This window comes from Oreochromis aureus, linkage group 1 (genome assembly GCF_013358895.1).
Source record: "Oreochromis aureus strain Israel breed Guangdong linkage group 1, ZZ_aureus, whole genome shotgun sequence".
NCBI classification, from domain to species: Eukaryota; Metazoa; Chordata; class Actinopteri; order Cichliformes; family Cichlidae; genus Oreochromis; species Oreochromis aureus.
This window is the reverse complement of record NC_052942.1, coordinates 12,661,259-12,677,827: the sequence shown is the minus strand read 5'-3', so window position 1 is coordinate 12,677,827 and position 16,569 is coordinate 12,661,259. Positions and strand designations below refer to the sequence as shown.

At 39.4% G+C, this 16,569-nt stretch overlaps 1 protein-coding gene across 1 annotated transcript in view; it reads left to right on the top strand.

Annotated features, from left to right (window-relative positions):
- The window catches only part of itga11a (integrin, alpha 11a), a 51,141-nt gene that overhangs the window by 7,589 nt on the left and 26,983 nt on the right, over positions 1–16,569 (top strand). The window contains exons 3-10 of the mRNA XM_031744474.2: positions 12,458–12,570; positions 13,044–13,135; positions 13,386–13,500; positions 13,592–13,719; positions 13,917–14,065; positions 14,154–14,298; positions 14,791–14,956; positions 15,539–15,609. Coding sequence (XP_031600334.2) covers positions 12,458–12,570; positions 13,044–13,135; positions 13,386–13,500; positions 13,592–13,719; positions 13,917–14,065; positions 14,154–14,298; positions 14,791–14,956; positions 15,539–15,609 — 979 coding nt within the window. The remainder of the gene's footprint in view (positions 1–12,457; positions 12,571–13,043; positions 13,136–13,385; positions 13,501–13,591; positions 13,720–13,916; positions 14,066–14,153; positions 14,299–14,790; positions 14,957–15,538; positions 15,610–16,569) is intronic.

The following is a 16,569-nucleotide window of genomic DNA, read 5'->3' as shown; positions in this document are numbered from 1 at the left end:
TTTAAATACCTGTGTTTTTCCTTAATGGTGATACAATGGTGTACTTTTTAGTGTAGTTTTTAGTTGTTCCCCTTGGCAAAGTTATTCATCCTCTGCTGCACGTCTTCTATGGCAGCCCGGCATGTGACGCCTTTAGTGTTGTACATGCATGGTTCATATTAAGCAGTTTTACAATATTCCAGGTGGAAACAAAACTACCATCTTCTGCTTCCTGGTAAAATCACGACTCAGCGACTCAGCAAAGCTGGAAGCTAACAGAGAGCTTTGGACTTTATGTTTCCAATCAATGGATCTGCTCATCATTATTATTATTATTAGCAGTAGTCCCAGTAGTAGTAGTAGAAACTAAATACCACTCCCAATTTGGTGAAGTGTGCAGATTTCTATAGATGCCTTCTAAGTGATTTAGTGAAGTTACTGTAACAATACTGTTTCTGTGTATTGGCTACTGTCTGTCTAAAAAATGCTGTGACCTGCAACTTACTAGAGATATTATGCTGAAAAGCCAACTTGTTTAGCAACCATGTCAGTCGGTCATGTCTACCAGAAATGTAAAGGTCAGATGAGACTGACACATGTGGAATAAAGGTCAACAGATCTGTCTGTAAATGTCTGAGAACGAGGTGCAAACAGTGTGTAAACCACATACAGCAAAACACAGTTGAGGGGATTGGTATTTAGTCACCGTTATTAGGTGTTCGTGCATCTAATATAACGTATATGATAAATAGAAATTGGTGAAAAGTGTGCAGATTTCAGTAGTTGTCTTTTCAGTGATTTGGTAAAGTTACTGTAACAATACTGTATCTGTGTATTGGCTACTCAGTCTACTACCCGGCTGAAAATACTGTGGCCTGCAGCACTAAGTGTTCCAGTTGTTTTACTCAGTTATGACTCGTCGGTCTGTTCACCAGACATCTTACACATTCTGTTGAATTTCAGTTTTAAAAGACTGTTTAGTCAGAGCAGCAAGAGTTGGTGTGTGATCAAACAGCTGTGCACTTATGCAAGACTGTCTGTGTATATTTGTATGTGTATGTGGGAGTGTGTGCACAGTACATAGTCTGACAGCTCTCAGCTGGATGCAGGAATGTCGCATGAGCTGTGGCCAATGTAAAAATACCACTTTAATGAGAGCTACAGATCATTAAAACAAGTTTAGATTATATCATCATTTTATCCACACTGACTTGCATGTATGAGTTCGTATTTCCTCTATGCAGTTGCTACACATCTGTAGGGTGATTTCTGGAGTTTACCTCCACTGAATAAATTTGACTAAATCCTGTCATATCTACTACAGTATATTGTCACTGATGCCGTTTTCCCTATCTCTGGGTTCCATGTATGTATAATGTTCAGAATGAACTGCTGATTGCATGGACCTGAAATCATGTGAAACTGCTTTTATTTAGTATATTTACACATGTGGTTTAACATTTAAGATTTAAATAAGTCAATCAAATAAACTACACACATTCTGTAAATTGCAGTGGATTGTTCCAGATCATTTATGCTCTTTAGGCTTCCACTTTCCCTTCAACTGGAGAACTAGAATTTTTACACTTACTGACAGGCCCGTGAGCTTGTGCGCCAATCTATAGTGCAGTCAACTTTTCCAGACTTGTCTGAATTCTCATTCCCTCAGCTGTGAATGTTTGGATAGGAACAGGATCACAGCTGGAAAGTGACTCTGTGAAAAAAAAAAGCCTTTTATGACCAAAACCTGAAGTTAGGCAAGAATGCAGCTGTATTTAAAAGGCTGTACTTGAGAACCAAAATAGAATAGTAGACACAGATATCTGCTGTTTCTTTGCATTTAGGTAGGTTATTATCACAGCTGATAGCAAAGCTGGTATTTTCTTCAGCTTATGAGTCTTTGTGTGCGTGTCATTCAGTTCCATTCTGTTTGTGCAAAATCACAGCAACCCTCATCTCAGGGTGCTTTATATTGTAAGGTAACAACCCAACAATAATACGGAGAAAAGCTCAACAATCACAAATCAGCAGGCGGCTGGTGACAGTAGGAAGGAAAAACTCCTGTTTAACAGGAACAAACCTCCAGCAGAACCAGGCTCACAGAGGGCCGGCCATCTGGTGTGACTGATTAGGGGTGAGGGAGACGGGCCAAAAGACATGCATTACTTACAGAGCCTTGGTCAAGGCTTTGTTAGCAAAACCTTAATTTGGTAGGTACCATTCAGTGTCATTTAATGTTGTGAAAGGGTAAATTTCTACTGTCTTTTCTGAATCCTTTGGATCCAATGATCCAACTAAGCAGTGAGTAAAAAGGAAAACCAAAGAAAGTTGAAAAGGATAAAGAAGCGAAACAGCAAACATCAACAAAGCAATGAAAAAAAGTTCAAAAGTGACACAGGATTCAAACAGCACTCTCCTGGTTAACAGTCTTGTGAATTATGTCACTTTAACCACATCCTGTCTGTTATTCTTTCAGACATGAGTGTTTGCCCTTAGTATCCACTAATATTACCTTGTTCCCAAATGGCTTTGGCAAAACTGCAGTTGGAATGACAGCTAGTTGGGAACTGTTACAAAGGCACTTTTAAGAACTTTGGCAGGCCCCTCTGTCTGTCTGTGGACAGATTTTGCCAACAGATTTTGTCATAACCATAGAAAATAAAGCCACGAAACTTGTCGTCTATAGTCGAGATCAAAATGAAGGCTGGTTTAAAAAAAATAATCTCCAGTATTTAAGAGGCTTTTAGACATTGGAGTTATTAAAATGTGCAAAAGTTGCAAAAAGTCATTTTGAGTTTTAAGGGTGTTTTATTTGCCAAGTGTTTACTGTAAAGGACATTATTTTGCCCAACAACATTTATTGAGGTCTGTGCATTACTGCTGATGGAGCTACAGAGGAAAGGGCATGCACCATTTCTCCACATGTCTGCTCAACGGGGTGATTTAAACACCCTGCCACAGCAGGCGCTCATTGGGTTACTGAAATGAGGCCACATTACCTCCAGTTGGCAAAGAGTCTTTGAATCTGATGGAATACACGGACCTGCATACTTGTGCCATACACTGCAGAAGCCCCCCACTGCCTGTTCTACTGTTTATTTTACTGTAGTTATATCAGGTCTGCTCTTTTGAGACCTGACATCTACTCCTCAGCTCAGTTAGAAGTTGCACACCAAACACAACTACAGAGTGTCTGTGAAGGCTTTCACCTCTGCTTCAAGTAGTGCTTCTTTTATTTCACTTGTTGTGCAGAACTGCACCAAAAAAAAAGGTTATAAAAGAGAATTCAGTGTACTCACTTTTGATTCAGGCACTAAAAGAACACTATGTTATTACAACTGTTAAAGGTCCATGCTATGATATTCTTTGGCTTTTTACCTGTTGGCAACTGATGGATTTAGCCACATGAAAAGTAAAAATAAAGAAAATAAAAATAGTGGCAGTAGATGGGTCATTTTAGCTGTTGCTAGGTGGTTGCTAGGCATGTAATCCTAAACGAGATGGTATTGTCATGAAGTAAAAAATAGGTTGTTTTCATGCAGTATTTCAGGTGCATAAAGATTAAAACAGGTGATTTTAGCCAACTGGTACGTAGTCGCCAGGCAATCCTATCATAATAATGCAGCAATAATAATTCAATATATATATAATAATTCAAAAATTGATTAAATGTTGTTGTTGTGATGCTGTTGTAGATTCAAAAATGTTAATAACAGCTCATTTTAACTTATTGATAGATTGTTGCTAGGCTGCATGATGATGTCATGATATGCAATAGATAAAAACCTTCAGGGTGAAGATGAAGATGAAGCTATGTGCCAAGTTTGGTTGCTCGGTTTCTTATAGTTTAAGTAGAATTAAACTTCAGCATGACCCAGAATGAGTGACTGAGCCTATAAACTCAGCAGGAAAGTGTTTATAAAAGGTCAAGTCCCAAAGCTGTTTTCCTGTAGACATCTGTAGGACTGGAAGTCTTTTTGAAGTCACAACTTTTGCAATCTGGTGGCCTTCAGATAAAATCCAGGTTTAAGGCACTTACACATTAGCTTAATTTTTCTGAACCAGAAGAAACACAGATATTTTTTACTGTCTATAGTTGTTATATATGTGTTATCAAACTTAATTTCTGTCTATAATATTGCAGAATGTATCTGTTATGTGACTAGGAACAAAAACACCCAAAATGAAGAACAGAAATAGTGTATCACTCCCTATTTATAGTCCATTAACACCAAGGTGTTTAGTTGAAAATTAAGTTATTGTAGAAGTTGGATATTTTTATGATGGAGCTACAGAGTGAAAGGATCAGAAAAAAAATTGCATTTGATCGTGAGGGCAAAATTTTAATGTTCAGTTTTCACAAATGTCAACCACATGTTTCCAGAGGAAAAGTTACCACCAAATCCATTACGATTCATCATCTGGGAACCATAGTGTCTGCAGACAAATTTGTAGCAGTTTTCAGATATTTAGATCCAGTTATATGTTTTGAGTTTTTTTACCCTTACATTGTCAGGGAATGATAAATACCTGTAAAACAAACATGTATAACTGTGGTCACCATCTGATCATCTGAATCCCCAAACCACAATAGTGCCAAGTAAATATAACAATAGCTTATTGAACAACTGAAAATTTGGACCTGCTGGTTATGCTAAGACAAGTCCTCACAAAAGTCAGCAAAGTTTGGTGGAGACCATAAATGTCTGAACCAAATGTCATCCAGTCTAATCGATTCAGTAACTGTTGAGATAATCCATGGTGGAAAATGGTGGATGTGGATGTTCACTCCCTCTCCGTACTTGAGGACAGTAAGTTTAAAAAAAAAACTATTAAGAGCTTGTTAATGTCTCATAATCCTCTGATTGCTGCTAGCGTCAACTCAATGTCCCCCAGCAGAGCAGACATGGGAAATGAATGTCTTCGAAAAATAATTATGTGACCATAACAATCCCCCTCAATTAATGAGGCAGCACTAACAAAAGGAAACATATCCTGTTAATACAGACGGACAGAATGTGATGAGCAAGCGTGACACTGGAGTAGCACACTCATGTTTGGGGCATGGATGTGGTTTCACAGCAAATATATCTCCAGCTTCCAAATATGAAAAAAATGACCACATTAATGACAGGCTGGGCTTTGGGATGGCACTTCCTCAAACCCCCAAATCCTGTATTTATTGGTAACCACGGTAGAAAAGGTCCATGTGTTCATTTTGGGTTAAATAGTTTCTTTCATCGTCATTAGCATTCTTGCTGTGATGATGAACCAAAGCTAGCGTTTGACCATAATGAGCTCCTGAACATGATTATTTGAACAGCTTCTGGTGAAATTCAGGAGGTCCTAAGGCAGGCATCCAAGTCAAAGGCAACAATGATCCCTTTTCATCAAGGTAGATGTATCCTGACCTGAACTTAAGCTGCTGTGTCTCCACTGGCCAAGGGATAGCAATATCTGAAGTAATAATCGTGATATTAATAGCTATGAAAATATGAGCACTGCTGGAGCCACTGTGGTAAAATGACTTTCAGAGTCTGTGAGACTTTTAAAGTTGGCTTCAGGAGCAATAACACTGAAGCTTGCTCCCATATGATGTCCTCTTTGATGTGCAGTGATGGACTGTTACAACAACATTTCCCCTTGTCTGCAGTTGCTGCTGTAAAATGTCAAATCACAGCTGGCGCTAAGTTTTTGGTGATTGTGCCCTGATTGTACAATGTGGCTACAGTGAATCTACAGCTGCCCAAGAAGAACTTTCCCAACTAAAGCTCACAATCAAACATTCCCATCACAAGGTTCAGCTTGGGAACTTTGCTGTCAATACAGTCCATTAAGTTAATACAGAAGAACTGTGTTAATCGGGAGCTAGCTTCCCAGGTGAACAAATACGAATAAAAAGGAAAAACACAAAATGTAATCATTCCTTTTCATTTTCTTAAAGGGCAAACATTGGGTACTTTTTATGTATTTTATACAGATTATGTAGGAATACTTGCAGGATTTCACTTTTTTTCTTTTTCCTCCACATTGCAAAGCTATAACATCATGACAATGTGATTGTTCAGTTGCAATGTTGATCTTAGATCAACTTTAGGATGATGTAGGAACAACACCAACATGGGGATATCAGACACATGCCACCCATCCATCCATTTCCTTCCTCTTATCCAGTTCAGGATCGCAGGTGTTGCTGGAGCCTAACCTAGCTGGATATTCAGTGAATAGGCTGTTGCAGGGTGAACATACATGACCCCCTATGGCTATTTCAAAATCACCTATTAATATAACCCATGCTTTTGTATGGACTGTGGGAGGAAGCTGGAGAGAAACCTCGCAGACACAGGAAGTATAAAACAAACTCCACAGAGACGAGCCAGGCAGTAGATTTGAACCCAGGATCTTCCTGCTGTGATTGCTGATTGACTGCACATTTATGTAAATATCAAAGTGTTACAATGTTGTTATTAATTAAGTGCTTAGTAGTGCAAGCCTTTGATTCCCACTGAAATCATGGACATCATGTAATGTCAAGTACTGGAACAAGGTAGAAAGTCTGACAATCATGAGCCTAACCTCAAAGTACTTAAGCTAAAGATCCGTCCTCGTTTAATTGAGAGATTTTGGCCTAAAGGTCCATGCAGGAGGTTGATCCTGGTCTGTTTTTGCTATAAAGTGGTGTACAGTATCTTTCCTTTGGGGCACCACAGCTGTTTTTTGCCAGCTGCTTTCCCTGTTATTTTCACTTGGACTGCAATGTTGTTTAATTTTGTCGCAGACTTAGAGAATTTTCCGAAGCCTTTCCAGGAATGTGACTATTTTAGGATACAACCTGCCTTTTAATGCCCAAATTAGTTGAGCTCAGGAAATCTGAAAAAGTAACTATTTTACATAGTTTAAGTAAGAATGTGATATTGGCTGCCAGATCTGCTCCTTTTTAATTAATGGTAATAATGCAGATTGTGTCAAAGACAAAAATAATGAAAAGTGGTTAAATCACAAAATGGACAATAATCTAAAACCAGCCCAGCTTTCCCCATTTAACTCGTGTCATTTTTAAAACTTTTCATACTGTACGTCACACTCCTTCATCACCGTGATCTTTGTGTGTTTTTTTCAGTAACCTAATACCAGCTACTGCTAATCCATCAAAGGTTCTTAACTTCTATCACAACCATATTTGACAAAGGTTAATTAGTTCGAAATTTTCTGTTATTACAACATTATTCCAGCATTACACGGACATTAGTGGCTAAAACTATAGGTTTTGCCACTAATGCTGAGGGTTTTTTTTAATTCACAACTTTAGCTTTGATTTATTTGTGGAGTTTAAATAAAACAGTCTTGTGTAGACTCCAGTCTTATTATGGCAGTGTATGTATTGTGAAATGTTGCTTCTGACTGGTGCTGTTCAGGTTTATTGCAGGTTTAATGCTGTACATAGTGACTCTGCTCTACATGTGAAAATTAAAGATTGAGCTAAAGGCAGCCTGAGATTAAATTATGTAGAAATGATGTGCCATTAAATCTAACACAATCATGACAGTTAAAGATACTGAAAACCCAAAACACCCCAATGCTTGACTCTAAGAGATCAATAATAAAGAATATTGTTGAGCTGACACGGTTTTTTGTTGTTTGTTTTCATATGATTGACAATGGTCTACAGCCAATCAGGACGCAGAACACAATGCGCTGTACAAAAAAAAAAAGGATGCAAAATTGCACCCAAAAAAAATCCTCGAAACAGCGAGACCGCGAAAGGTGAACCGCGTTAAAGCGAGGGACCACTGTATTTATGTTACAGTGGAGTTAATATTGTAACAGGTACACAGTACTGTGCACAGAAAGCATCCCTGTTATTCCTTTTTTTTTCTCTTTTTCGCTCACAAGGACCAAGGCCTTCTTGTATTTTTCTTTTTCTTGAGGAATTTTCCCATATGGAAAAGAAATAGTAAAAACTTATAAAAGACTTACATAAGATGTGGCCTACTTCATATAGTGAATCATATAAGGCTTATATGATTTACTCATGAAAGTGGCTACTTTCTCATTACTTTCATATATTGTTTTAGTAAGTATCCAAAACATACAAGTTTCATTTATATGATTTTTCAAGGGATCTTATATCTGTTTTCACTCTTGTATGCTTTTCATACAAGTTTCACACAAGACAGATACAAACTTTATAAGATTTATATATATCTTTTCCATATGGGTTTCTTTAGTCGTCTCTTTCATTTCAGTCTTGTATCTGACGATTTCTTGTGTTTTGTTTGTTAGACCACTTCACACTGCCCTGTGAATCATTCAAACCTAAAAAAGGGACCTAACTCAAGGGATGAGCCAGTGTTGCATCTACACATAACAGACAACTTAGCTGATAAACCCATTTTATTGCTAGCAGACTATTGCAAAAGCACATCTTCTGTTGCCATTTTATTAAAGATACAAAAATATGCCAACGATACCAGAAACGTGAACTATTAGCTAAAAGACATGGTGTGCAGTGTGCCCTTCTACAAATTTTGAGAAAATAGGTCAAGTGAATTGGACAATTGGACAAAAGAAGTGGCAAGCCGGAACTGTCTACAGCAGATGAACAGTATCTGAAAGTCATGTCCTTGAGAAATAGCAGCAATTCCAGCAATTCCAGAAACTGTCTCAGTGGAAGGGCGTATGTCAAAAAGCAATTCTTAAGGAAGAAAAAAAGGGAGAAAAAGCTGAGGTATGCCTAATTACACATTCCTGAAGACTACTTCATCTGATTTTTAAAAACTCTGTTTTTGCCTTATGCGCTGTATTTCTATGTATGTTTGTAGCTGTTTCAAGAAATCGTTGCACCTATTTCCCATTTTCCTAGCAAAATATGGGAAATGACATGTGGCTCAAAACTTTGCACAGTAGTATATATTATCGTAGCTATAACCAGCAAGGCTTGATGGCTAAAACTTACCAAATGTTAAGTTAAATTGAAAACAAAGCCAGTCAAACAAACTTTGATTCAGAAATAATGTAAAAACTAACAATGAAAAAGAAATGGTCCAAAGTGGGAATCTCGTGCCAGTTTCCTGGCTGAAAATCAGCAGGAATATGCCTCCACGACACCTCCAGCCTCCTTTTGTGGATTGTGTTGCTCTTTCTTAGACATAAAACTCTGCTATATGATTTTTTTATTTCAGCAAATGGGCCACATATAAAGGTAGGAACAAGAAACCGATATGATTATTTACCTTGGAGGACTTGTTGGAAACTCCTTTGATTTATAGTCCTCCTTGAGATCTTTACGCCCTCCATCAGCCCTGAAGAAAACACACCAGATGACTTATATTCTCCATCAAATGAAGTCGTCTAAAACTTTTTAGTGACTTTTATTAGACCTCACTGACCCCACACAGGAAACCTACTGTGAAGTCAAGTACAGGAGTGACTCCTCACAAACATTCGTCATGTGAAAAGAATCTTTGGCACTCAGCACTGTTCTTTGAGGACATCTAAATTCAGTTTAGTAATGTGACAGCTCTCAAATAAGTCAGTTATTCCTCTTGGATGTCCCAGTGAAACCATTATTGTAGCAGTGATTAGACCTTAGCGTTAACACATTAAGATGTTCAGACTTCAGCAAGTCTCCAAATCCAAAGACACTTAGCAGGAGTATTAAATATTCGCGCGGTCACCTTTAATGTCCAAACTTCTTTTTTTTTACCCAAGCCATCATGAGTTTCTCAGGAGAAACAAGCAGCCCTGTTATTTAAGCCTGAGTTTCACTTTTGAAAAAATGTATTCAGCTCTGTGGATACAGCCTTTTCTGGCTTCCTTCTTGGAAAACATTATTTAAGTTTCTTTAGCCTAATTTCCTCTTGTTTTGTTACCTTGGCGCTGCAAGCTGTTCTCAACATTTTCACCACACTGTCCACTTTACCGAACACAAAGCAAAGTTAAAAACCAGCCCAAAGAGACTTTAAAGTGGTTGCCACAATGATTCTGCTATAGACACATGTACCTGTAGACATGGAAGCTACAAACTGACTCATCTTTACTCCCTTTATTACCTGTTGCTCTGGCTGCTGGGCTACCTTTAAGATCACTCTGGCTTCTTTGCTGGTTTTGTCTGCATAGGTAGTTGCAAAGTAGCTGATATTGTTCTAGCTGCATAATCAGCGGCACAGCTTGTTTCCCGGGGAGTGAAAAACTTTAGACTGCAGCATCTTGCAGTCCCAGTAAGAGAAACCAGCCCACCCAAGGGGTCTTACCTTAGTCCACTCTCTCCAGTTACTGCTACTCTAGCCTTCACGGGGCGATCGTGGCTCAAGAGTTGGGAGTTCGCCTTGTAATCGGAAGGTTGCCAGTTCGAGCCCCGACTCGGACAGTCTCGGTCGTTGTGTCCTTGGGCAAGACACTTCACCCGTTGCCTACTGGTGGTGGTCAGAGGGCCCGGTGGCGCCAGTGTCCGGCAGCCTCGCCTCTGTCAGTGCGCCCCAGGGTGGCTGTGGCTACAACGTAGCTTGCCATCACCAGTGTGTGAATGTGTGTGTGAATGGGTGAATGACTGGATATGTAAAGCGCTTTGGGGTCCTTAGGGACTACAAAAGCGCTATATAAATACAGACCATTTACCATTCACTATGTTAGAGAGAGTCTTGAATAATCTTACTTTTAGTAGATCAAATTTTTCCTTTGTTTACTTAGATATTTAACATTAGCTAGCAAGTAGAGCATGTGTGTCCAGCAGAGCACATATTTAATATGACTGGGTAAAGTGTGCAATTTTTTTTATTGATGTCAGTTGTTTATATCATACTGTAGTGGTGATGAATTGGAGGGGGGCCCTAGTGCCCCAACAAACTAAATTAATGTCACTGAGTATAATGCATTTGTTTCTGTCCTGGCTGCAGTTTGCACTTTACCACCAAAGTCTTTTCCTGCAATAAAAATAATGTTCACGTCTCCACTCTTCAAAAGTTGTCCTACATGTTATAAAGCATAAGGGTTTTTGTTTCCTTTGCTGTTGCATCTGTAGTTTTGATTGTCACTCAGTGAGCCACTGCAGCATGTTGAAAAAGCGATGCTAAAAACTACGATAACGTCTGAATATGAATGGCTTCTAGCCTTGCTGTTGAATTTGATGCTATGTTCCAAAATGCTGACATTAATGGTGGACGTCCTGCAGCAACTTGAGTGTTTTGATCAGATTCTTAAATGCAAATGATATAATTTCCTCCTATTGTTACTGAAGGAAATGCACCTGTGATGTCTCTGTTGTAAAGATATTGCTTATAAGTGGTGACTGGTTGTACTGGCCAGCTGGTGCGACTGCGTGGAACTGTTAATGATTATGAGATGGGGCAGTGCTGGATTAGATTACACGTAGTGACTTCCCTGTAAAAAAGAATGATTACGTATTTTAGGTCAGCCCATGTGTTTTTTTTTTTTGTTCCTCTTTGATGTTAACAGTCACCATCATATTCACCATCACCATCAGGAAACTACGTCAGGCTCAATTACCCCAAAGACTGCTAGTAAACTTCTACCGCTCCACCATTGAGAGCCTTCTGACTTACTGCTGCACACTCTGGTTCAACTGCTGCACTGCGGAGGACAAGAGGAAACTGCAGCGGGTGGTGAGGGCAGCAGAGCGGGCAATCGGCACCTCACTAACTCCCCTCAGAGACATCTATACTGGCAGACTTCAGCAGAAAGCCAGCATCATCATTAAAGACCCCTCACACCCTGGACACTCACTTTTTTCCCCCCTTCCCTCTGGTAAACGCTACAGGTCCATCAGGTCGAAGACAAACAGACTCAACAGAAGTTTTTACCCACAGGCTGTCAAACATGCCCTACCTCCACCCTGATTGGAGGATAACTGCACTGCCAACACTCATGGACATTACACCTTATTTATAAATCGTATTTCTGTTTATACTTCAATGCAAACAACACCCCTACCTCTTTAAACTGTATTTATTATAACATTATTTAGTATAGTTCCAACAGCACCCCCCACCCCACTCAATGTGCAATATCACTGATCACACTGCACCTCTCAATGCACCTGCTAGTTAGATGGCATGTATGTGTATGTATATAGATGTAAGTGTGTATGTGGAAATATGTGTGTGTATGCATGTACGGATGCAAATATGTATATATACATATATGTATGTATGTGCGTGTATGTTTGCAGGTGTATGTATAACTTGTACATATCTTTCTTGTGTAAATGTAAATTTGTCATTGTGTAAATACTTACGCTATTGTGTACTCCACACACATGGAGAGATGCCAAACTGCCTTTCACTGTTCTTGTAACAGTGACAATAAAAAGCTATTCTATTCTATTCTATTCTATTCTATTCTATTCCCTCAGAAAGTTACTTAATGGGCAAAAATTTACTTTTAAATACAAGAAAGTTTGATGCTGTTGCTGTTAAACATTTAAGTGACTAACTTTTGGATTCTGTTTTTTGTTTTTCAGGTTATTAGTGGGTGCCCCTTATGAAATGAACGGTGCTTACCAGACGGGGGATGTTTATAAATGCTCACTGAGCAAACGAACCAACGGCAATGGTTGCGCCAAGCTCAATTTAGGTGCAGTATTACAAAACACCCCTCGATTTTTAAAAGAGCATCACGAAAAGAGTCCAAACACTGACAGAGACCATCATAAATGCAAAATGAATGCATGCTTTGTGAAGTTGTTTACTACAGTTCCCGCTTGCTTTTCACCTCATGTGTCAGTAAACATCATGATGACATGTGTCAGACAGAAGTGTGGGTACCATACCGTGCATTCCACATTTTATTATTTTTTTTAAACAGTTTATGTGCATTTCCACTTGTGTGATTTGCCGCAAATGTTACCACATGCCTCTTCATACGGGTTGCACATGTTGTGCTTGTTAGGTACTCACAAGAAGTTTCGTGAAGTAAACATTTAGATCTGAGGATGTAGATGTTGCTGACACAAACCAAAGTCCCAGATTGTGTTGGGATAGCGTATTTCTTTATGTGTGCTTGAAACAGTCCATCATAGATCTCAGTGAAATTTATTTTCCCTTAAGGAAGGATATCTCTGACAAACGTATCAGAGCGAAAGGACAAGATGAGACTGGGAATGACGCTTACATCTAACCCTAAAGACAACAGCTTTGTGGTGAGAGCCCCTTTAAAAATGAGTTATGTTTTATGAAATATAACATACACTAATGGCCTGCTGCTGCAGAACATTTTGAGCGTGTGAGAACACATAAGATTGCAGTTGTCCAAATAAGGGGGAAAAGAAAAACTTCCCACAAGATTGTCTTTTGATTACATGGTTTTAATGCTGCTGTTCTTGGCATGAACCTTGCTTTTTGTATTATGCTGAGGTCAATAATCTTGCTTGTATCAATGCTTTCTTTCAGGCCTGTGGACCATTATGGTCGTATGAGTGTGGAAGCTCGTACTACAGCACTGGCATATGCTCCAGAGTCAATGCAAGCTTCAAGTTCTCCAGAACAATCGCCCCTGCCTTTCAGAGTACGTTTTTAAATGATGAGATTCATTGATGGTTTTAAGTCTCTGCAAAGGATTAGATCCTTATCTGGGAGCTTGTACCTTATCATTCCAGGGTGTGAAACCTACATGGACATAGTGATTGTTCTCGATGGCTCAAACTCCATCTATCCCTGGTATGAAGTGCAGGCTTTTCTCATCAACATTCTTCAGAAGTTCTACATTGGGCCCGGTCAAATACAGGTTTGTAAAAAAAATAATAATACTAAGAGAAGGCATGTTAAACAGATCTAGATTTTGCTGTTCGTTCATAGTCTTTAATGTATTTTATGTTGTTCCGTGTTTTTTGTAGGCTGACGTGTCCTCAGAATTATGTTTCATTAATATGAAGGTGATGTTTTTCTTGCTATAGATCACTGTCACTGCATTTCTTTGTGTAGGTTGGAGTTGTGCAGTATGGTGAGAAGGTTGTCCATGAATTCAAACTCAGTGACTACAAATCAGTAGAGGAAGTAGTGAAAAGGGCACGCAGTATCGACCAGCGGGGTGGTGAGGAGACCAACACAGCTCTGGGCATCAACACAGCACGGTACAGTAACTCTGTTAGTCCAAACGAACACTTCACTAATCCTCCGTTCTGTACTGCATTTTACTAAACATAGTAAACATGTTCACAGCTCACAAGCTTTCAAACACGGAGGACGACGTGGGGCCAAGAAGGTGATGATTGTGATAACTGACGGAGAGTCACATGACAGTGCTGATCTCCAGCAAGCCATTGAGGACAGTGAGAAGGACGGGATCACCCGCTATGCCATTGCTGTGAGTCTGCTAGATCAGTTATTGAACTGGATTACATGGCTTATAGTTGAGGTTGAACTTGGTTTTCTAAGGGGTAGTAAATTCCCTGTGGAGCAATGAAACACCATAAACATTAATGAGGTGACTTCATGGGGTTCAATTATAGCAGCTCTCTCAAGAGTTACAAATGGAGCCAAAACACTCAGAGTCCTCCAAGAGCTCCAAACACACACTCGGTGTAGGAGCAGTCGACGGCGTGAATGATCTCTTCAAAGCCGCAGAACGTTTTTAGTTTTTGCCATTACTCCTGTGGAGATAGGGCGCACTCATTTCCATTCAGTGGCTAAGCCCTTTGAGTCATTTGGCTGAAAGTCAACAGGAGTTGGTTATCAAAAACCTGCTCAATGAGTGCGAATATCAGCTCGGTTCAGGGGTATTAAAGGATGGGAGATTTGTTATGCTGGTCCTGGCTTCATGCATTTAGTGACAGACTGTTTAATCTGATCTTTTTAGGTTCTTGGCTACTACAACCGCAGAGGAATCAACCCCGAGGCCTTTCTCAATGAAATCAAGTACATTGCCAGCGACCCGGATGACAAACACTTCTTTAATGTGACAGATGAGTCAGCGCTGAAGGATATTGTGGACGCACTTGGAGAGCGAATCTTCAGTTTGGAAGGTTTTACAAGACTTTTAGTTTACCAAAATTTCATGGTTAAAGTGAGGCTTTTAGGGATGCACTCACAACACTGCGGGTACGATTAAGTTTATGCGGCAAAATTCAGAAATAATAATGAAAGAACAAAAATAATAAACAATAAATGATTAATATAAACTAATAAATAACAAATAATAATCTTGTCTATAGCAACTGCAAAGAGAGAGTGTAATAAATGTATTGGTCTCTGGGCAGAAATGTCCTTTTGTTAAAAAGAAACTAAACAAATAGCAATATGCATAAAAACATTGTTTCTCTGTTGTGTAACTTTAAATTAAATACATATTGTTAAAAAGAGCTTTTTGACAACATTCCCATTTTAAAGGGTATCATGTTGTAAACATCTCATATTAAATGATAAATAATAATAATAGTAATAATAAATATTAAATAGTAAAAGTTTTAAATTAAACTCAAAGCAATAATTTGTTACACTCTTAGTGGTCATGCTGTTTACATTGAGACTCCAGTTCCTTCACCTTTAAGAAAACGTCTGTGCCGCTGGAGTGGTTCAAAACTCTAAAAACTGACTTGTTTACACAGGAACCAGTAAGAATGGGACAGCGTTTGGCCTCCAGATGTCTCAGGCTGGATTTTCCGCTCACAGCCTTGAGGTAAGTCTGACTTCTGCTACCTCCTAGTCTCACACCATCTGTCACTGCGTAGGACAACACACATTGTCTCAAATTCAGGTCCATCATAACTCCTTCCCAAAACCTGTCATTTATTACTTTCCAGTCCCTCCTGGGGTGCTGAGGTGATGTGTGGCCCTGGAGGTTTAGGTCACCCTGATTTAGAAGCCACTGACAAGAGAAACAGGCCCTTTTTCCACTTCAGCTATGCAGTGAAGACAGCCCTCACTCCCTAAGGAAGCATATTATTGAAACACTGAGACAAAAGCGAGACAGTTGTGGTGTAGACTGGCTCAGGTTTTTTCGCTTTTACTCACTATAGACATTGATTGTATCTTAGAGCAGATAGACGCAGGTGTGCTGGATTTACACACAGCTGGAGGAGGACGATAAGTCAGTCTCCTCTACCTGCTGTTCATACAGTACCAGTTCATCGATTTTCATTCCTTGCTTTCTGGCTCATTAGAGACATTGGCTGATGCAACTGCTTTGATTTTTTTCCAGTTCGCCTTCACAGCAGGATTATCAAGGGAGAAATAAATATGTCACATACATGTATATGTTGAAAAATAAATATATGCAGCCTTTGCGGCTGGGTGGCAGGGGTAGCTGGAAATTTCGTCCACAAGGCTGGATTCCAAAGATGCTTGACATCGCCATTCAGAGTGTTGAGAGCAGGATAACATCGGAAAGAATGTCCATGCTTTAAAGGAGAAAAACTGCTTTAAGGTCCCTCATGGTTTTGCTGAACTAGTGCCAGCTAGGAAGGGTTCTTATGTCACATATTTTTTAGCCGTCCCATGCAACTTCTTATAAAGCATCTTCTCAGTGTGCTTTTTTTTTTTCTTTTCTGAGCAGCGCTCGAGCTCAGTGGTTAGCACTGTTGCCTAACAGCAAGAGGCTCCTGAGTTCAAACCCACACAGGGTGCTTCTGTGTGGTTT